Source organism: Mustela erminea, chromosome 19 (assembly GCF_009829155.1).
Source record: "Mustela erminea isolate mMusErm1 chromosome 19, mMusErm1.Pri, whole genome shotgun sequence".
Lineage (NCBI taxonomy): Eukaryota > Metazoa > Chordata > Mammalia > Carnivora > Mustelidae > Mustela > Mustela erminea.
The window spans coordinates 54,000,563-54,023,113 of NC_045632.1; the positions used below are offsets into that span (position 1 = coordinate 54,000,563).

Sequence of the window (22,551 nt, forward strand, 5' to 3'; positions counted from 1 at the left end):
GTTGCTCTTTGAATATGACTCTTTTTAACTGGTAAAAGGGTTTATTATGAGTTCACTTATATGAAGTTCAAGAACAGAAAAAAAACTCATCTTTAGTGAAAGAAATCAGATCGGGGTTTACTCTGGAGGGTGGGGTTTGGAAATTGACCAGAAAGAATCACAAAAGAGCTCTCTGGTAATGGGAACACTCTAATATGAATTGGGCTGACTGTTGCATGTACATGGACATCTCTCTAGTACATCAAGAAGTACAGTTGAGATCTGTGCATTTTACTCTAGGTAAAGTATACTTCAATAATATCTTGAATATGATATTTTAAGGAGGGGGAGGCTCAGGGACCTTTATTCAAAACAAAACAAAAAGCTCTCTCTGCCGAAGAAGTTCCTACCACGTGCAGAAGGAATTCTCGCAATTAACACGCTCTCGGCTCCCCTAATCCCAGGCCCTGATAGTTTCTCCTGTTGTTCTGATCATAAATCATCTCCACCTCCTGGGCTGGATTATTTCAGGTTGCATACCTGCGCAGAATGCACCCACCGAATTATCCTGCCAGTTTAAACCCAGCGGAAGAGTAGCTTTTCTTGCTTAAGCCAGATGTGGAAGTGGAAAGGGAGTTGGGGTTACAGTAGGAGGGTTAAAGATTAGACAGGACTCCTGGCTAGGGAATTGACCTTTGACCACAGATAAATAACAGCAGCCAAAGCGCAGCCCGCGCCTCCCCCTGCCCCCCCCTTCCGTAGCCCCCGCTGTGTGAGAAGAGATACCAGGCTCTCAGGGCGACAGGAGGGAAGGAGATGTAGGAGGAAGCTGCTGGAGAGCAGAAAGGAAAGAAAAGAAGGAACCAAAGATCGAAGATCGGTTGCCTGGAACACAGCAAAGTGTCTGCGCACTGTCCGTATCACCCCTGCTCAGCGCCCCATGCCATGGATATAATATTTGGCAGAAATAAGAAGGAGCAGCTGGAACCTGTGAGGGCCAAAGTGACAGGTAAGCATTTCGTACAGACACGGGCTCTCATATATTTAGACATACACTTTTTTTTTTCTGTTTATAAAGGTAAAATTTACTGTAAATTATTTTTGGAAAATCTGGAATGCAGTCTATAGCAGGGAATGATCCACAATCCAGGTGTATTCTCTGTGAAAATCTAGGTGTGCTTCTAATACACAGAAACCGTTTCCAGGGAGAGGGAGAGTCATCCTCACTACTTGAGGTGAAGAGCCTGGGGATGCTCCGACCGCATGAAGACAATGGAGTGATTCTGCAGAGCATGGCCCGTTCCAAGCGGGTGGAGCCTTTGTGCAAATCTGTGCGCCCTAAGTTACCTTATCAATGGCATGAGAGGCACACATGGGCTTCCACTTTTGCATGTGCGTGCGGGGTTGGGGCACATGTAGGGCGTACCTTGATGTCCTCGCAGGTGTGACCGGGGCCTTGGGGTACCCGCAGAGCGTAAGTCAAACAGACCCAGAGTGGGACCCTCCACCAGAACAGTCCTTTAGAGGGCTTTGTGTCTCATTTTCTTCATCTGTTACTCCTCCGGCTCTCTCCCCTCCTGTGCTGCCCCTGAGAAGGGCGCGTGACTGGCTCAGGCACGCAGGTGCTTTCATCCTCAGATACCTGGATCTGGAGGCTTTTCCCAAGTGAGCATTTCTCTGTGAGGAAGTCACATGGGAACTTTTCAACCAAGGAATTGCCTTGGAAGGCTTTTGAAAGAATAGCTTTTATGTGTGTTTTTCTCTGATTACAAAGATAACGTATGATCTCTGTGTGTGTGTTTTGTATATGCACGTATATAAAAACTTGGATATGCTAATGGAAGCACAGGGCAATAAAAGCAGCTGTATTTCCATCTCAAGCATTCCTAATACTGGAGCACTTTAAGTTTTTACTTAAAGAGATTGTATAGACGACAAATATTTTTTTCAAAAACACAAGTTTATTTACAATTAATATTTTATTTTAGAAAAGAGAGCCTCCAATACCTATCCTTTTATGCTCTGGGACACCATAAACATGCTGCCCGTAAGCCTTATGTTTAATGGCTGCACGGAAATCCTTGGCAATTTTAGAAAGCCAGAATCCTGGAACCTACAGATCTGAGTGGACCCCTGGATCCACACGAGTTGTTCTCCCCACCTCCACCCCACACCTGTAGCCTCCCCATTGCCTGGGCGTTTGTTACAATCACAAATTCCTGGGCCCACTCCAGACCCACGGAATCAGATACGCTGGAGGTGGAGCCCAGCAATGTGTGTTTCTACAAGCCCTCTGGTTGCTTCCAAGTGTGAGAACCACTGCTATAAATCATGCCTTCCTCCTTGAGCAAAGCTGAGGGCTGGAGAGGGGCTGTGACTTGCCCAAGGCCAGGCGGCCCATGAAGGACGTGCTCCCAATCCTCAGTCCAGGCCTCCAGTCCAGGGTCAAATCTAACCATTGGCTGCCTGTTAACTAAAGATTGTCCCACATTTGCCCATGAAGGCCATGTCCAGGCTTCATGTTGGACAGTGCTTTGTTGGCTCTGAGACCTCCTTGGCCAGTTAATTAAGCATTTCTTGCCTCCTTCCTTCTTGTGTAAAATAGTCTGCCTGTACCTACCACATAGGGTCAATGACAATATGATTTAATGCACCTGCTCCCCACCCCCCACTGGTGCCTGGCACATCCTTCTGTCTGGGGTTTTGTGTTCAGATTCCCCTCTCTCTGCTCTGCCTCACCTGCACCTTCTCCTGCATCTGGGTCTCTGTGAAGAGCCCCACTATTCACTTAGTTGCCCAGGACAAGAGACGTGGGGCCCTCTGCCTCATATTCACTCAAGCTCCCAGTCCTACCTATTCCGCGTCCTCCAGCTCTCTGTTGTTTCTCTCCATCCTCGCTCGGTCTTCCTGCCTCCTCTTGGCTCCTCCTTCTGCCATGCTCTACACCACAGAGACAACTTTTGAAACCCCAAATCGGAGCATATTCCATTAATATGAGCTGTCCAGAAGAGGTAGATGTTTAGAAAGTAGATTAGTGGCTGTCAGGAGGACAAGACTTTGTTTCGGGGTGATGGAATGTTCTAGAACTAGATGGTGATGATTGCATAACATTGTGAATATATTTTTAAAACCCTGAATTGCATACTTTTAAATGGTGGAATTTTTTTTGTTATGTGAATTTTATCTCAAGAAAAAAATTGCACATGCACAAAAATCTGATCCTCTCATTCCCTATCTTAACTGGCCAAGCTGTGCCATTCTGCTAACCTTCTAATCCACACCTTTGGTGTGGTCTCATTGACTTTTGTCATGCTTCATGCTTAGCTCAAGCCTCAATACTTACACTTCCTCACTCGAAAATTACAGACCAGTCTTGCTAAACAACTGGCACATCTGCTGGTCTTTGAGCTGGTCTTTGATCTCTCCGTTTATGTTCCCCCAGCGATAAGAATTCAGATGTAAGTAGTTTAATTTGGGACATGATCCCAAGAAACACTGGGAGGGAAACCAATAAAACCAATAAAGTGAGCCATCAGACCTGAGCCCTCTGGGCATAGTATATCACATGCTTCATATTGTCCCAACTGGGGGCAAGGAAGTGGTCACATGCGATGTCCAACTCCCCATCCATCATTGGGTGACAGCCACTTAGAGGGGCATTAACAACAAGGTGTTCCAGCTTGCCTAGTGTGTGGGCAGAGCAGCTCCTGCCATGAAAACAAAGCCCTCAGGCAGAGAGCTGCAGGTAGTGGCAGAAAGTAACCTTCAGGGAGAGGTCAGTGCCAAGAGGACAAGGGTGGGGCACCGACAGTGTCTACTGCGGCAGGCTACCTCTAGAGCAGTGCTATTCCACAGAGATAAAATGCAGGCCACATGCAGAGTTTTAAATTCTAATAGCCACACTCAAAAAAAAAAGTAAAAACAAAACAAACACAAAAACAAAGACAGGTGAAGTTAATTTTAACAGTATATTTCATTTAAGGCAACATACCCAAAATATTATAGGTTCAACATGTAATCAATGTTTTAAAAATTGCTGATGAGATATTCTATATATTTTTTCATACTTAGCCTTTGAAATTCAGTGTGTATTTTAAGTCTCCAGCACATCTCTGTGCAGACTGGCCAGGTTACAAGTCCTCGGTAGCCACATGAGGCACGTGGCTACCATATTGGACAGCATGGTTCTAGAATGTTCTTTCCTCATGCCTTTGCGAGGCCAATAACTACTCCCCCTCAAGACTCAGCCTCCCCACCCTCCTGCTCTAACCCTACCTGGGGGTGAGGTTCTGTTCCACGCAGCCCCCTTGCTGAGCCTGTCACATTGCCTTCCTTTATTGTGGTGTGGTTAGGGTGTCTGTTCATCCATCTGCTCTGTGGGTGGTAAGCAACTTGAGGACAGAGATGATGTCAGTTCTTCTCGGTATCCTCAGTGCTGGCATATCCTACCCTTCCTGGAAATGAGTGCTGAAGGAATGAGTGGGTACTACGAGTCATGTTGGGATCGTGACCTCAGTTCCTTTCCATGGCCACGTCTCATAGCTTTTTGGTTGAGATGTGAAAATAGGAAACCACTCTTTCTCTTAACAGGCAGGATTCCCCCCTGGCTGCAGGGCACCCTGCTCCGCAATGGGCCTGGAATGCACACAGTGGGGGAGACCAGATACAACCACTGGTTTGACGGCCTGGCCTTGCTCCACAGCTTCACAATTAGAGACGGTAAGAGTACTGGTTTGGTTTGTGATTGCTGCTGTAAAGACAACCACAAATTTAGTAGCTCAAAATAGCCCTAATTTATTCTTACAATTATGGAATTCAGAAGTCAAAACTGGACTAAACTCAAGGTGTTGGAGGCTTCAGGGAGATAGCCCATTTCCTTGCCTTTTCCAGTTTCTTGAAGCTGCCTATCTTCCTTGACTTGTGGCCCCAGCTGCATCTGCAAAGAACAGCAGAGCCTCTTGCACACCTGCTCTCTCTCCCTCATTCTCCCCAATTCCTTCGCTTCCATAATCACAGTTCCTTCTCGGACCCTCCTGTCTGCCTCTTCTAAGAACCTTTGTGATGGCACTGGGCCCACCCAGATAATCCAGGATCATCTCCCTTCTTAAAATCGTTAATATAATCATGTCTGCATTGCCCTATAAGTCAACAGCTCCACAGGTTCCAGGGATTAGGACATGAACATCTTGCAGAGGCCATCCTTGAGCCAACCACAAACACAAACCTCCCTGGAAAGGGGGCCAAGCTTCTCTTTCAGAGAGTCCAGCCTGCCAAATGATACACCTTCTCATGAAGGTGGGCGAGAACAGGAGGAGATTACTGGCTTTGGAGTCAGACATGCCTCAGATGAAAACAGGAAGAGCACAGAGCTGAGGAGACTGCTCACCAAGCAAAGGAGAGCCTGTCACTCAAGCAACCAGTTCAGTGGCTCTCTCAGAGGGGAGACTGAAATGACTGAATAAGACAGAATTCTGGGTTCAGGTGACTGGCTCACTAGGTGAACGGTGAACTCGTTGCTGTTGGCCACGGTGCTGGTGTAGGTCACAACAGCACACTCCGAGTTCTTAAAGAGGTCTGGGAGGGTCACGTGGGGCTTTAGCAGGCTCAGGGTCACATGCTGGGGAAGTTCGCGTCCAGGGCTTCAGCCTGATGACATTTTTCTTTAACCCCCCGCCTTCCAGCCCAACAAGCCAGTGACTTCACCTCCCTTGGCCTCTGTTTCCTCCACAGTAAGAAGAGCTTGATGATCCCCTTTGCAGAGCTGTCACGATCCTTTGAAGGGCCGGGTATCTAGCAAGGGCCTGGCACCTGGTAGGTGCAAAACACATTGAAAATCATTGTCACTGGGTTTGAATCCCATCTTCATCTTAGCTAACATGCACCTCAGATGTGTGACCTTGGGCAAGTTACTGACCCTTTCTGTGTCTGTCTCCCATCTGTAAAATGGAGATATCAGAGTTGCCATGGAATTTAAAGTCATTAATATATGCAAGGAGCTTGGTATAATGCGTGGCACAGAACACATGCTCAATAAGCATTAGCATTATATTTGCTTATTACTATTTCTTCTAAGCCAGTCAGCAATTATTTTTTTGAATGCAGACTTTAGGCCAGTGTCTTGCTGTAAGATTTCGCGAATAGAGACCCCATGTGTAAAAACCATGAGCTCTGAGTTTGCAAAAACTTAACAGATACTACTGAAACTCAGCTACAGAGTGGTGGTTCCATATTTCCTGACAGCCCAAAGCCTTAACAGTCCCCTCCTTTCCTAGACAGAAGTTAACCAGTGATTCCTAGGGAAATGAACACTGTTCTGGACAGTGTGCATGGAAGGTAAAAGTACACTGGCTTCTTTTCCATAAGGCCCTGCTTTGCTGGGCTGTCACGTCCCTCGTGGTCCATTTCAGGGGCTCAGATTAGCGCTGCATGGGAGGCACACTTGTCCTCTCTTTGCAGATGCAGAGATGGGAACCTTAGAGAGGCTGAGTGACTTATCCAAGCGAGGTCGCTGAGGTAGGGCTGGGCTCTGACTTGTGTTGTCTAGGGTTCAAGTTTGCAATCATCCCTGATCTTCTTCTCACCCTAACTCATCCCCCTAAGAAACGGCAGGTGGCTTGAGTGAGCCTCACAGCTTACTGATTGGCAGCTTCCACATTCTTCCATAGAGACTCTGGAGACGAGAGAACCAGCAGGGAATGACCAAGCCATGGCTGTCTTTCCAGAAGCATGGCTGCCATCCACCAAAATCCTTGAGTGAGCTAAACAGGCATGTGACCAACGTTATCCCACACTGCTTAGACTTTCTAAAAGTTTCTAGTAGATTTTCAAACTAAAAATTCATTGTCCAAGGTAAGTAGCTGTTTTGTCTTCTGTTATGGGATGGTCAGGTGTGACCACAAAAGGAGGCAGAGGGAGGCTTGGGAACAAAGCCTCTTATAGTCACAGGTCTTAGGAGGCACAGCATGTCACACCAGCACACAGCGGATAGCACCAGGGTGGTCCAGAGTCAGAAGACAGGAGCAGGGGAAGCACATAGGCCATCGCCTGTCCTGGGGTTTCTGAGGGAAAGACAAGACGGGGCAGAGTAAACAGCTCAGGATGGCTCGTGTTGGCAGGCTTTGGGCTACGGGGGTGGTCTCTGGTTGCCTGGCACCTGGCCCTGGGGTAATGAAGGCAGAGGAATATTGCCTCTGGGAGTGCATGGGCCAGAGGGAGGAGATCTGGCTCTGAATTGGTTAGTTTTCATCTCAAAGATATGCTGGGCCCTTTGCTACCTCTAAGAATTGACTAGTCCAGGGAAGGACAGTCTCCTCCAAGCAGGAAGGTTTTTTTAAGATATCAAAACATAAGGTACAGAAAATTAAAAAAATATGTACGCAGTAGCATGAAAGACTCAATTCTATGCATAATCTGGAACTGGCTGGAAAATGGGAAGTATAGAGAGTCTTCTCAACTTTCCCCATTCTGCTCTTGAATCTAGCCTGTGTCAAAGGTACATGCCCCACTCTACTTTGCAACGATCAGCTTGCCATTCTCCTGCCTAGGAGAATATTTGTTCTGTTCATATTGTTGTGTCTTCATCACCCGGAACCGGGCCTGGCCTAGGGGGCCACTAGGAAACTATTTATGGAGCCCAAATGACACGAACAAGGTAAAGGGTGTTTTGGGAGAAGGAAGCTATACGTTCCCAGTTGATCTCTTCAACGCTCACTACAGGGAGTGCTTGCTGGCCACTGGCCCAAGTGCTTCATACCCAACCACAATTCAGTCCTCACTACAGCTCCTAAGGAAGGTACCTCTCAATTTTATAGCCCAGGGAGGCCAAGTAACTTACCCAAAGGCACACAGCTAAGAAGTGGTGGAGGTCAGATATAAACCCAAAGCTCTCTACATCCAGAATCTTATGAGAGAAGCATTACGTAGTTCTGTTCCACTTCCCCCTCCTGCTGGCTACCTCTCTCCTCATCTCTCCAAACCAATCCTTTCGAGGTTGTCAGATTGCCAACATGAGTGTGGCACAGCCTGGCCTCGTCTCTCGTCTCCTTTACAACTCTCAGTGGCGGGGTGCCTGGGTGGCTCAGTGGGTTAAGCCTCTACTTTTAGCCCAGGTCATGATGTCAGGGTCCTGGGATCGAGCCCCGCCTCGGGCTCTCTGCTCAGAGAGAGCTCTCTGCCTACTCTCCTGCCTACCTCTCTCTGCCTGCTCTCTGCCTACCTCTCTGCCTACCTCTCTGCTTTACTTGTGACCTCTCTCTCTGGGTACCTGCTCTCTGCCTACCTCTCTGCCTACTTGTGACCTCTCTCTCTGGGTCAAATACATAAATAAAATATTTTTTAAAAATTAAAAAATAAATCTTTTAATTATTAATAATTAATTAATTAGTAACTAATAATATTAATTATTATAATACTTATATTATTTATTATTTATTTATTTGAGAGAGAGAGATCACAAGTAGGCAGAGAGCAGGGGAAGCAGGCTCCCCGCTGAGCAGAGAGCCCGAGGCAGGGCTCGATCCCAGGTCCCTGAGATCATGACCTGGAGGCTTCACCCACTGAACCACCCAGGTGCCCCATAAATAAAATCTTAAAAAACAAACAAACCTCTCAATGGCTCCCCATTCTACTCCACAATAGTAGAAGCATAAAACAAAAATGTTAAGTGCTACCATACATGATTCAAGAGGACAAGCAAGGCTGAGCAGGATTCTCTGATTTACATATAACACAAAGCCATTATTTCTCAAAAGATGGTTTGTGTACCTTTAATCAGAATCCTCTAGGATTAAAGTTGCAAATCCTGATACCCCACCCAGGGCTGAGTGAATCATAATCCTAAAGGACACTGTCAGAGCATCAGTGTTTTCTAACACATTTCCTAGTTGGCCCCTGAGCACATCCAGGTTTCAGAAAACCTCCACAGTGGACCTCCAGCCTTGCTGCCCTGTCCCACCCAAGACCAAGTTCATCAGTGTGCCGTGGAGGTGGGGCTCAGGTTTCTCTGCCAGTGTTTCAAAGCACCAGGTGACAGTGCAGCACAGAGAACCCGAATCAGTGCCAAACTGGTAAGAAAAGACTGGAATAAGAAAGCAGAAAGATGAAAAAAATGGTTTGTGGCCTTCAGCAGAAACCAGGAAAGTAAATGCTTTAAAAACCCAATAAAGACTTAACTAAAGGAACAGAGTGGAAGAGAAGCCGGACTGACAAAGGGTATACAGGAGTGCTCTTTCTCATAAGTCTAAAGTCAATTCAGTTTGGGTGGGGTTTTGTTTTTGTTTTTTGTTTTTTTGTTTTGTTTTGTTTTAAAGATTTTATTTATTTATTTGACAGAGAGAGAGATCATAGGTAGGCAGAGAAGCAGGCAGAGAGAGAGGGAAGCAGGTTCCCTGCTGAGCAGAGAGCCCGATGCGGGGCTCGATCCCAGGACCCTGAGATCATGACCTGAGCTGAAGGCAGAGGCTTAACCCACTGAGCCACCCAGGCGCCCCTGTTTTGTTTTGTTTTAAGTAGGCTTTATGCCCAGCGTGGAACCCAGTGCAGAGCTTGAACTCCCCACCCTGAGATCAAGACCTGAGCTGGGATCGAGAAAGAGTCTGACATGTAACCAAATGAGCCACCCAGATGCCCCTAAAATTACTTCAAAACTAAAAGTTCTTATAAAGCAGGCAGAGAGTTGAATGAATCTAAGTCTCCTTCAGCAGTATGGTCAATAATTTTTTATTTAGAGGCAAGGTAGTTGTCCCACAAGGATTCGAACATGTAAATTCCAAGAGCCAGCATCACCAAAGTTTAGAGACAAAAATAGCTCTCCAGAACTTAGCCTTTTCTGAAGCTGGCTTTTTCAATTATTATAGCTCTAAACTAGCCTTTTAGAAGTTTGCTTAAAATGGAGATAGATGTAGATACATATATAAAATCTCCCAATATCAAACTTTGACCCAGTTCTAGAAGATTCCAGGCAGGAGCACATCTGTTTACTCATGTCCCTTTAGAAGGAATGTGGCTAATTGGGGCTCAGCAGGGAGCAGGGTTCTGGGGAATGTGTGGTGGCCTTCTTTAATCTCAGCCTCAGAGCTGAGTGTCAGCCTTGAGCAATTCCAGAGACACGTTTTCCTGTGGCCCCTGAGCCCTCCATGCGTGCTCTGGGACTGGTTGTTTATAGGAAATGGGCCACCTGCTGACAGCCAGCCTGGGATGGGTGTTTACACTTCAAGTGAACATAATTTAGCATTTTAAGCAAACCATGTTTTCCAGTGCCTTGTAGGTGGCGACCCACAGAAAGAGTGACCAGAGAAGGACAGGCTGGCTCAGGGGGAGATCAGGGTGGCCGTGAAGTAAGGTCTGTGTAGCCTGTGACCAAAGACCAATGTGTGTGGCCTCACCAACCCTCAGCTGCATCTTCCTGCCTCCAGGATTTTGTTGGACAATTCAAACATGCTATGTGCCCATGGGCCAAACTCCTTGTATCATCCCATCTCATTTAAAACTGCCAATCCTATACTGGAGAGGGCTATGTGATCCCTAATATCCAGCTGAGAAAACTGAGGTTCAGTGAGGTAAAGAGATTCACACACAGTCACATGGCTTGGATTAGGACTAACCCCAGAACCGAAGCCCACCCACTCTACCCAGTGCATCTCAATAGCGTATATAGCTTTTATTGAGCACCTATTATGTGCTGATTTCTTTACGGGCCTTAAGCATCACAGCAACTCCATAAGGAACATATATCCTTACCTCATGGCAGAGAGGACCGAGTCTTGACTCTGACACAAGGTCTAGTGCATGGTTGGTAGATGATAGAGCAGAATTCATAACCACCTAGAGACTTGAATCCTCTCAGGGGTAGAGATGTGCCTGCCCTGCTTGCCCCCACTTCCGGGCCCACTGAAGTGATCAGTAGATACTGGCTGAATACATGAACCCAGGGCCGGGATAACCAAAGCCATTCCTCCCGGTTTCTTCTTGCAGCCCCAGAACAGAGCCCCCACTCCTGAAATAGCTCAGTGATAGTTATTTTCACAGCAGTCACCCTCAAAAAGACTTTTGAGAAGAGGATAGGTGGCTATCTGCCCCTGGGCACACAGTTTACCTCCCAAAGTCTAGAGAAAGAACTAGGAGGTCTTTCATGGTCTCTTCCAATTTTATGAAGACTAGCATTGCCGTTATTGCTATTATTTCCATCTAGGTGCACAGACTAGAGTCCTTACCAATGAAACGGATGCTTGTGTCCTTTGGGTCTGGAAATGAAAACGCAGTTCCAAGGGCAAAACTAGTTAAGGCTATTAGAGGTCAAGATAGCAGCTCTCCAGGATGGAGACTGGACAAGCTATGAGGGGCCTCCAGGGGGCTCTCATGTTCTGTCTGTAAATGAGGATGTAGTTCATATGGGTTGGTTCTGTTTGTGAAGCTTCAGCAAGCCATGCAGTAATGGTAGCACATTTCCATAGGTGCGTTTTTAATAACCAGGATCAGATGGAATGGTCAAACTGACGGCGGTGGCTGTGTCAGCTTTAAATCCAGCTTTCCCCTCCCTAGCTGTGTGGCTTAAAGAAAGGTACCTGTCTTTGCCTTGATTTTACTCACTGGAGATGGGTTGCAGGGCCGTAAGTTGTGTAAGCCCCTTATACTTCATTTGGTAAGAAATTTGAAACCTTCAACTGTTGTTTAAATTTTGTCTTATTTTGCTTTTCACTAGCAAATTACATTAGGTTGATTATTTTTCCCCCTAAAGAACATATTTCTGGTTGGTGTATTTGATAACATTTCTAATATTTTAGAATTTAACCAGAAAAAATACACATAAAGTGTCCACACAGTACTTAGCACACATGTGCACAATAAAATATTAGCTCTTAGCTCTGTTTCCTTTCTTAAATATAAAAAGTCACCAGACAAGAATTTCTTGGGAAGGTGTTCTCTCCTAAGCCCATCATCATGGCAGCAGATACATGATGGATATTTCTCTTATCAACTTGTTTTATGGGAATGAAATGTCAATATGACCTGGACACTACTTTTTTGCATATTATAGTTGTCCCAGCATTGGAAGCATATATTATATTACAGCAACCAATGTATTCTAGAGTGGGGAAAAATCAACATGTCACTTGCTAATTAACAGCAAAATTAAATAAAAATTTAAAAACCTGGAGGTTTCAAATTGTCCACCAAATGGTTTGAAGTCCTCAGATATGCCAAGAAGGCCCCTGCCCCTTAACCTCATCCCATTCCTACTGCTCCCAAGCCCTTGCCTCATGCTGAAGGCCATCTCACTCAACTCTTGTAGGAGGTGGGGTGCCTCTCCCACCTCCAGGCCTTTGCTTCCACACTTTCAAGGAAGAGTGAATGGAAATGCACTACTCTCTCCTACTTGCCAACTCCCCAATCTATGGTAGGCAAATAGTTTTACTCATCTTCCAAGGTTTATTTCAAGTGCCACCTTCTCCGGGAAGCCTTTCCTAATCCATCCACTTCCAGATGGGCGTCCTTAGCTCTCTCATCTCTTCTCCCCCAGCTCTAATTTCCTCTCTCTTCCAGAAGGAGCCCATGAATATATTATGTTACTCTGCAAAGTAGAAGAGTCTTTGCAGATGTGGTTAAGTTAAGGACCTTGAGGTGGGGAGATTATCCAGGGGAGCTCAGTGGAATCACAGGGGTCATCACAAGGGAAGGGGGGGGGTCAGAAAAGACATGACAATAGAATCAGAGGTCAGAGTGATGTGACCACAAACTAAGCAATGGAGGCAACTTCTAGAAGTTAGAAAAGTCAGAAACGGATTCTCTGCTGACACCTTGCTCTTTCGCCCTGTGAGATCCATTCAGGCTATATCTTCCAGAACGCTAAGATAACAAATTGGTGTATTTTTAAGCCACTAAGTTTGTGGCAATTTGTTACAATAGCCACGGGAACCTAGAACCCTCCAAACATTTTCAGGTTGGTCTTGATGAACTGGTCAAGAGGTCCAACTTTTATGCAGTGAGTTAGATTCTCTTCGTTGTCTGCATGAATTAGACATCCACACAGGTACTGACCCTCTACTGTACAGGGAATTGGGTGCTAGGTCATCTCTGGTTGTAGTAGGTATCAAATGTCACTCCAGGGATTGAAATGACCAGTGGAAGTTTTCCAAGGCAGAACTAGGTCCTGGAGAAACCCAGCCCAAATATGAGGCCTTTGGACCCGTCCTCCAAATCTGGACCTTCCCTGGAGGGAAGAGATGATCCATGGTAGAAGAGACCCATGATGGAAGAGATGATCAGTGGGCCAGGTCAGCACCTCTTGGCAAGGCAACTGAACATGCCTGAGCCTCAGTCCCCTGCTGTGTAAAATGGAGCTCATCAGGATACTTACCTTGCCATATTATTGTCTCCAGTGAGGAAATGTGTGTGAGAGCTCACCGCAAATGCTCTTTGTATCCGGTATACACTAAAGGGGACTGTCCTAGTGAATTCACCTTTCCTTCTGTAATACCCCTACAATGCCTTAAATCGACCTTAAAACTCCGTAAAGCTGTCAGCCTGGGCTGATTCTGTGTCTTCTCTTTCAGGTGAAGTCTGTTACAGGAGCAAATACCTAAGAAGTGATACCTACAAAGCCAACATCGAGGCCAACAGGATTGTTGTGTCAGAGTTTGGAACGATGGCCTATCCGGACCCCTGCAAAAATATATTTTCCAAGTAACTGTCCATTTTGAATCTGGTCGTGTTTTTCAATATCCTCAGTGGTAAAAACAACCAGTACCCACTCATCTGACAACCCTCTCTGTAGGGTGCATGAAAACATTTACCTGGCGCGGGCTTTGCCTTTCTATGCCATGCAGTCCTTGATCACTGATAGCAAGAGAAGCAAATGGCATCTGACACATTATTAGGTATTTTTCCATATGGCTGATAGGAGAGCAATTTGGAATTATCCCCCAAAATTATAAATGCACCTTCTCTTCAGTCTGGAGATAGGCTTGCTTGTGTCTGGAATGGCAGATGTACAATGTTATCCACAGCTGCATCATTTGTTATAATGAGGAACTGAAAACAACCCAAATGTTCATCAACAGAAGGATAGTTAAATAAATAAGAGTGAAACTGTACAAGAAAATACCAGGCAGGAGCAAAAAAAGGCAGGATGGGTAATGAGGTTGCTCCCTATGTGCTGAATGGAGAGATTCCCCTGGTACCTTGTTGAGTGGGGGACACAGGGCAGAATAAGGTGCAGAAAGAACATATGATAAGCTATGTTTTGTGTAAAATAGCAGGAAGAAATCTGGATTTATTTTTGCTTGTATGTGCGTAGAGAAAGTGGGAGGATCTGTGAGGTGGGAAACTGGCAAATGAGAGAAAAAGTTAAGGAAAGTTTTTTAGTTGAATCCGTTTCAGATCATCTGGGCTAGGATGACTATGAATGTATTACAAGCTTGACAATTAAACAGTTGGCGGGGGAATCAGACCCGCTGTCAGAATCTCCTTCCTGATACTCTTCGGATATCGACGAGTTAGGAAATGTGCTAGCAGTAGACTGGTCGGGAGATGGAAGATTGCTCCTGCTTTTCTGGACTGACGTCATCTTTCCAGTTCAGGATCCAGTGCTAGGGCATCCAGTGCCAGGATCCTGACATTTGCAGGCGGGGGAGGAGCCAGGCAGGGAGGGGGCAGGCGGAAACCGCAAAACCACCACCTGTAGGGCTGCTTTGCTGCTTCACTATTCGCCAGCAGGGGGAGCACTAACCAACACATGGATCTAGGATCTTCTGATCAAAGTAATGATGAGTTTTTCCTCTCACCATTTGTTTGCTTTTCTTTAAAAAACAAAAACAAAAAAACAAAAAAAACCCTAAACTAATTTCCTGGACAAATTCAGAGTGTCCACTGTGGACACTTATTCCTTCCAAAAGCAAGGATTAGCTGTTTTGCTAGCCTTAGGGGAGCATTATGGAAGGGTACATACGATTTCTGTGGAACTCCTTAAAATACTTCAGAACAGCCTATTAGCTCTTGGTGTCTCTGGTGTGGGAGACTTTGGATTTTTGAGAGCTCAAGAGGGTTCAGTTGGCGGCCATCTTGTCCCAGATGACTCACTTCTTAGCTAGTTCAGTATGGTGGTATCTTTAGGCAGCCTAATCTCCAAGTCCTCCAGATTCCACAAGTGATCCTTTAGGACTTGGAACTTTTTTCCCCCTTAATTGAAGTAGATCATTTTAAGTGATAGGAAGACTAAAACTAAAGCCATCTTGAGCAGAACACTGATTTCCTCTTGATCCGCTTTCCTCCACAGAGCTTTCTCCTACTTGTCCCATACCATCCCCGATTTCACAGACAACTGCCTGATTAACATCATGAAGTGTGGAGAAGACTTCTATGCGACCACAGAGACCAATTACATCAGGAAAATCAACCCACAGACTCTGGAGACCCTGGAGAAGGTACCAGTGAATCTACTATAACTGCATCAGTTCCTAGTTCATGGGAGGGAACCCCTGGGTTGGGCCATGTGGCCTGCAGGAATTCATGGGGCAGCCTGTCCTTTACTGCCATTGGATCCTGAGCTTCCCCAGCACAGCACTTAGCACTAGATTCTAAGCTCCCTTGGGGTGGGGGCCATGTCGTTTCATCTCTGTGTCTGTGTTTGTTCTGAGGGCTACTAAACCAAAATGCCACACACTAGGCGGGTTAGAACAACAGAGATTTATTCTTTCATGATTCTGGAGGCTGCAAATCTGAAATTGGGGTGTTCTCAGAGCCATGCTGTCTCTGAAGGCTCCAGGGGAAGATGCTGGCTGGCTTCTTCCAGTCTCAGGTGGCTGCCAGGAATCCTCGGCGTTCCTTGGCTTATAGATGCATCACTCCAGTCTCTTCTAGAGATATAAATCATTGGATTAGGGCCACCTCCATCCAGAATGACCTCATTTTGACTTGATTACATCTACAAAGGCCCTGCTTCCAAATATATGTACCAGGAGTTAGGGCTTCAACATATCTTTTTGGAAGACACAATTCAACTCATAACAGTGTCCACCATCTTGGCACTGAGTGGGATCTTAATAGGAGTTTGAATGAATGTACTGGATTGCCCGGACTGGAGCAGCCCTACCTTGTATTGACCTGAAGAGGAAGGCCTTAGGCAGAGAGCAAGCAGACAAAAATAAACGTCCAAGCAGATACCTTTCCTGGGCAGAATCAAGTCAACATTTTCGTGAAAATCAATAGACCCATGAATTTTTTCTCTAGCTGGCTAATCAAAGCCTCAGTGTCTTCTCAGTACATTTTAACGATCTGTTAAAGGGAATGCTTTTCTTAGCTGTGAAATTATGTCCAGCACCTTTTAAGCTAGGCGGCACAGGTCCAACTGATGTATGCTTTCCACAAAGCCACAGAGAGGAAATAGTAGCAGAGAATGAAGCCTTGCCTGACTTTTGGCTGGAGGTCATGCTATTCTGGGGGAGGTGAGGAGAGCAGTTGGTCCCCCAGCCCGGCATTATTCTGTGGCTGTGCCCTGTTGTGGGCTTTGACTGGAGTGTTTTTGTAACTCTCTGTTCTCAGAATAATCTACAAGAGAGGCCTGGAGATTTACGCCTCTGTGGCATGCAAAAGGGGGAGAATTTAAATGAGGTAACCAGAAAGACACAAAGCAGCAGTTAAGATTAGCTTGAAGGCTGCCCCACTGTGCAGGTCATTGCTCTGTGGTGAGGCATTCTGTCACCATGCTGAGGACACCCAGCAGGGCCAGGGGGCAGGGTTGCAACAAACGCTACAGAAAACACCTGCAGCTCCCAGACTCCCCTGCCCCCTCTATGCTCTCTGCGCTGTAGGAGGCTGCCCATGAGGCTATATCAGGTCACACTGGTAAACATCCTCTTTTAAGGTGAAGTCTGCCTTATTTTTCCATCAGGAGATATGCAAAAGTCGCCATCATCTCTCTGAACCTAGAAGCAGGTGCTTTTCATATGTTTCACCCTTCCCCCATTTTTAAAACCAGGTGGCTCTCATTTTGCAGGTTGACTATCGCAAATACGTGGCTGTAAATCTGGCAACAGCACATCCCCATTATGATGCAGCCGGAAATGTTCTGAACATGGGCACATCCATCATGGACAAGGGGAAGACAAGATATGTGGTCTTTAGGATCCCTGCCGCTGTACCAGGTAGGCCATGCTGGGCATATCCTGAAGGACAGATGCCACGGGTGGCTACCTCCGAAGAGTTCTGATTTTTACTGATGACACAAGACTCAGTCTGACACTTTCCCTCATGGGTGATTCAGATGACCATGAACACACCTTTCTTCTTCAGGGGAAAAGAGATGCTGCCAGGCTTCCTTTTGAAAGAACGAATTCCTTCTCTATTCTAACCTGCTTTTCTTTAGGCTCCAGTTCATTGGTTCATTCATTTATCCATTATTCGTGCACCATTTACTTATGCACCCATCTGTCTGTCTGCCCATCCAGCATCCATCCAGCTCTCCATCATCCATCCGTCCATCCCCCCGTCTGTCCCTCCATCCGCCCGCCTGCCCATCAGACATGCTTCCTTCCATCCATCTTCCTTCCTTCCATCCATTTTTTTTTAACTTTTCTAACATGACTTTGTATGCCAAAGCTGTACTGCCCACTTCCCTCCAGCCCCTAAAGCCAGATTCCTAGTGCTATTATGGGAGCTCAGTCCTTCTTCAGACCTTCAGACCTTGCAGACCCCTCACCCCATTCTCTGGGCCTTCTGAACCTTCCCCCATTTAGGCCAGGAACCTGGCGCAAAGCCCAAGTCAATTGTGATTTCATGTTCCTGAGAGGAGGAGGCTTCTGACCCTTGTTTGTCCAGGACCCTCTTGGGAACCACACCCAGGATACCAGTCCTCTGAGGGTGGTTGCACAGGGCTCAGGAGATGGGGCAGAATGACAAGGGTACTTGGCTTGACCTGCCAGTTCAGGAAAACTGGCTTCCATCTGGGATCCCTGCTGGTCCCCTCCCTCATAGTCCTGTAGTACCTCCTGAGCTTCTTACTAGTCTCTATTGGCAGATGTGAGCCCCTAAGGTCAGAAGGCACAGTGAGTAGTCTTGTTAAATGAAACTCCCATGAATTAAGCCGATAAAGGAATAGAGGGTCCCGTCAGACTCCTAGAAGGTCAGATCTGGGGATAGCCTAGGCATTTAAGTTTGTCACATCATATTACAAAAGAGGATAGATAAGGCCCAGGGGGATCAGGTGACAGGCCCAAGGTCACACAGTCACACAGCTCACAGGAGCCTCCAGCACCATGCCAGCAGCTCCCCCACTGAGCCCCTGCTGCCTCCTGGTGGCTTCCCTGGGATTCACTCCTGTGTCCTGCCTCCTAGGCCAGGGTGCTTTCCATTTCAGTTGGCTTTGTGCTCCATTTGTTTTGTGAAGAAAAGAACCACCCCACAGCATCCCTCCCACCAGCCAGCTGTTTACGGTGCGCACAGGTGGCCACAAGAAAGGTGCGGACGCTGGCAGATAACTCATTATGAACCAGCCCCAGGCCTGGGCGGGGAGGCCTTTTGGCCAGCGGTGACTCATCCTGACGGGGAACAAGTACTTTTCACTTCTTTGCCACACGGAAGCAGGACGAGCTGCGTGGACTACTTCATGATTTCATTGTGTTCTCTCTCTCTCCACTCTGTGAGTGCTATTATCCCTAGTAACAGAGGAGGTGGCCGGGCTGAGAGGGCTGTGTCTTCTCAGCTTGACCTTGTGCTTTGGGCCATAACGACTGACCATATTCCATTGCACCTGTTTCCGACCTGTAAAATGCAGATCACACAGTCTCCTTCCACTGTCACAGGAGGCATAATAGCCCCTTATCACAGTGGGTGCTTAGTCTCACCCCTAGGTGTTTCTGAATGGTCAGCACAAAGAGAAATTCATGGAAACCCTGTGATGAGGTACATCTCAAATGCTGGTCCTCAGCAAAATACCAAAGTTGAAACCTGGGGAGCCGGCCTATAACCAGGTGCTTGAGAGAAATGCAGAATCTGACACCCCAGCCCCACATACGGAATCAGACTCCACACTTCGATCATGATCCCTGGTGATCCATGGGTATGAAGAGGTATTGTTCCAGAGCAGGGGCCGACAAGCTTTTTCTGGAAAGGGCCCAAGAGCGAGTATCTGAGGCTTTGCAGACACGTGGTCCCTGTTGCTACTCCTCAGCAGAGCCATTGCGGCTCAAGAGCGGCAGCAGCCATGCACCCCGCATAAAGAAGGCCCAGGTTTCTCCAGCCCCTACCTGTGTTCTGAACAAACCTTGATGCAAAAGCGGGTTTGTTCGGAACACAGGTAGGGGTTGGGCGCCCAGGCTGTCGTGCAGACTCCTGGCCCGGAGGCCTGGCTCTGGGGCTCGGTGGTTTCCGATTGTAGCACCAGGTCTTGCAGGGCAGGCGGGCCTAAGTGGGAACACTCAGAGCCCCTGTGTCAGGCGGGCAGCAGCTCCTTCACTGGTTTACTTGTCTGCTCTCACCCAGAGGTTCTGATCCGGTCAGTTTGAAAGGCTCAGCAGCAGGTGATGGGGCGTGGCCTGGGGCCGGCCAGGTCCCACGCTGCTCCTGAGGCTTGCCTTTCTCTAGAGGACAAGAAGGGGACGAACCCCTTGAAGCACACGGAGGTGTTCTGCTCCATCACTTCCCGCTCCCTACTCTCCCCGAGCTATTACCACAGCTTCGGAGTCACCGAGAACCACATCGTTTTCCTTGAGCAGCCTTTCAAGCTGGATATCCTCAAAATGTCAACCGCGTACATCCGGGGAGCAAACTGGGCCTCCTGCCTGGCCTTCCACAAGGAGGACAAGGTAAGGCCTGGCTGGGAACCCCCAGCCACATGAGGATGGCCCAGGAAGCAGACTGACACGGAGGTTGGCATGCAGGAGTTTTCCTAGGGAGCTAGGGTGGGAGCTACCATGTAGTCCCCCAGATTCATCAGCCAGCCTTCCAGAGAGTTCTGAAACTGGATGGTCCTGCTGAGTGGTCCCAGGTGGGGGCGAGGGCACTGCGACCCCAAGTCACTGAGTCAGTAGAGCAGACTATCCCTGTCTGAAAAGCGTGTGACCTTGGGCAAGCTGGCTTTCATCAGCCAGGCCACTGGCACCAGCCCAGCAGCCAAGGGCTACTCCCCAGTCCTGACCCACATCTGGGCTCCTTGCAGCTTGCACCGTCCATGGACAAGGCCCTTCCGGCGTCCCGGCAGCCAACGGGTAATGTCAGGGAAGGGTGCTAGAGATGATTTAGACATCCTAATGATAGAACATTCCACCACGTGGTACAACCAAACATCTTCAGGCACATCTGAGTGTTCCACGTGTGGATGTGTGCCTACGTGCGTGTGCCTGTTGTGTATGTGCATGCCTCTGTATACGAGTGTGTGTGTGCACACGCACATATGTATGAATACGACTGAATCTGTGCTTGGATATGTGTATATGAATATATTTACTTCCTGTTGAAATGAGTAAATTTTTACCTGTGATAAATATCAAGCAATTCTTAGTGTTCTCTATTCGAAAGGTATACAAGAAGAGGAAGTCACCTGTCAGTCCCCTGTCCTCCCCCTTGCTGCCACCAGTCCCCTCTCCAGAGAGAAACACCACTATGCAGCTCTAAGACCTCTCCTTTCTTCTCAGGGAGGAGAGTGAGGTCCCTCCTCTGCTCAGAACATTCTAGTGATTTCCCATCTTCCTAAGAAAAAGATCCAAAAACGTCACTGACCAGCCTGCAAATCCTCACAGGCCCACATCCCAACCACTGGCTCCCTGCTCACTCAGCCTCCTCCTGGACTTCCTGTATCTCAAACCAGCCTAACACCTTCCTGCCTCAGGGCCTTTGCATTTTCTGTCCCTTCTACCTGGAAGGTTCTTCCCCAGATGGCTTCCTCCCTCAGTTAACCCACGTCCCAGCTAAATCTCCAGATCCCTGAGGCCTTTTGTGATAAACCAATCTCCAACAGACCCCGCCTCAGGATTCTCCATCCCCGGGCCGGGCTTCATTTTTCTCAGTAGTGCTCACTGTCCTTGGCACATTATCTGATCATTGACTACTGGCCTCCCCCCACCGGACTTACAAGTTCCATCAAAGAAGTGCCTTGGTTTTAGTCTGTGTTTCCTGGAAAAATGTTCCTGAAAAATTGTCTGATGTGTCCTAGACCCTCCGTCTATATTTGAACGCTGGGGCCAGGGGCCAGCAGGGAGGCCAGCTGGAGTTGGGTTTGGTCTTCAGGACCTGGACATTCCTTGGCCCTCAGAGAATTTCACAGTGAGAAGACCGAGCTCCTTGCTAGCGGCAGGCAGAAAGCCCTGGGAAAAGCTTTTGGAATGCGTTTAGAAGAGAGCTTTCTGGAAAGTCCCTGTGCCCAACCCAGGGATTTGGGTCATGGGGGAAGAAAAGAACTAAAATAATTCTGTATTCACCTGCCCACCACCCCTACCTCCCACACTGTCAAAGCCTTCCTCCTCTGTAATTCCACGTAATGTTCAGAGCTGGATTCTGGGGAAGGAGAGAAAGAGGCACATGAGCTGGGAGGAGGTGGCCAAAGCCCGGAGTAGTCCCTCCCTGCCTTTCAGGAGGAGGGTGGTTAGTCCAGAGCTGCCGAAAGAAAGAACCCCACACATACTTCAGATGAGGCAACTGGGGTTGCAGATATGGCTAATTACCACGCAGAGCGATACCGCCTCTTGACACCCAGAGGTGTGAGCAGATACCCATGTGGGCCCCTGAACTAGAACAGGTCTCTCCACACCGCAGCCCCCAGGATAAGGGAGTTTGCCGTGACAACTGCTTTCTGGCCAACCAGGCAGCAGGTGGACACCGGGAGACAGGCCCCAGAAGGGCTGGTGTGATTTTAGGGTTTTAGGGGCCCTGGCTGTGGGTAGACCCAAGGGGGGCTAGAGAACTGGCCAGTTTCTCCCCCACATGCCATTGCCAGGGACCAAGCTCATCCCAGCCTGGAGTCACAGTCAAGTGAAGGAAGGGAGGGACGGTGTACCCTCAGGGGCTTCCCCCAGACTCTGTCCTCCTGGGGATGCAGAGGCCCCTGCAGCAAAGCTTCCCTCTGCTCCATCTGAAGGAGGTGATCAGGGACCGGCGAGAGCAGGGAATTCTGGGGGAGGGGGATGCTCCAGGGTCACGTGCTAGTGGACGGTATGGGAGGGTCTTGTCCTGGCCCACTGCCTTTGTGCCATGTCGGCACAGGGAGAGCTGACCCCTGGATGTGCCTCTGCTTTCAGACTTACATTCATGTCATCGACCAGAGGACCAGGAAGCCTCTGCCCACCAAGTTTTACACGGACCCCATGGTGGTCTTTCATCACGTCAACGCCTACGAGGAAGATGGCTGCCTTCTGTTTGACGTCATCACCTACGAGGACAGCAGCCTTTACGAGCTCTTCTACTTGGCCAACCTGAACCAGGACTTTGAGGAGAACTGCAGGCTCACCTCCATCCCCACCCTCAGGAGGTTCGCCGTGCCCCTCGGTGTGGACAAGGTAATGGCTCGGAAGGGGACCCTTGCCATTCCCAGGGAGTCGTGAGCCCCAGTGGGGAGTGACTTTGATACTCACTTGATTGACATTGAAA

The 22,551-nt window shown here is 47.9% G+C and overlaps 1 protein-coding gene across 10 annotated transcripts in view; it reads left to right on the forward strand.

Annotated features, from left to right (window-relative positions):
- The first annotated feature begins 124 nt into the window (after window positions 1–124).
- Window positions 125–22,551, forward strand: part of BCO1 (beta-carotene oxygenase 1) — a 37,582-nt gene continuing 15,155 nt past the window's right edge. Inside the window, exons 1-10 of one of the 10 annotated variants that reach the window (XM_032324854.1) lie at window positions 4,615–4,698; window positions 5,710–5,790; window positions 6,645–6,828; window positions 7,460–7,630; window positions 11,430–11,536; window positions 13,530–13,659; window positions 15,251–15,398; window positions 16,970–17,117; window positions 19,555–19,775; window positions 22,203–22,460. In XM_032324854.1, the coding sequence (XP_032180745.1) occupies window positions 13,622–13,659; window positions 15,251–15,398; window positions 16,970–17,117; window positions 19,555–19,775; window positions 22,203–22,460 (813 nt within the window). In that variant the 5' untranslated portion in view covers window positions 4,615–4,698; window positions 5,710–5,790; window positions 6,645–6,828; ... (1 more) ...; window positions 11,430–11,536; window positions 13,530–13,621. The other 9 variants (XM_032324855.1, XM_032324857.1, XM_032324856.1 and 6 more) reach the window with 9 other exon arrangements.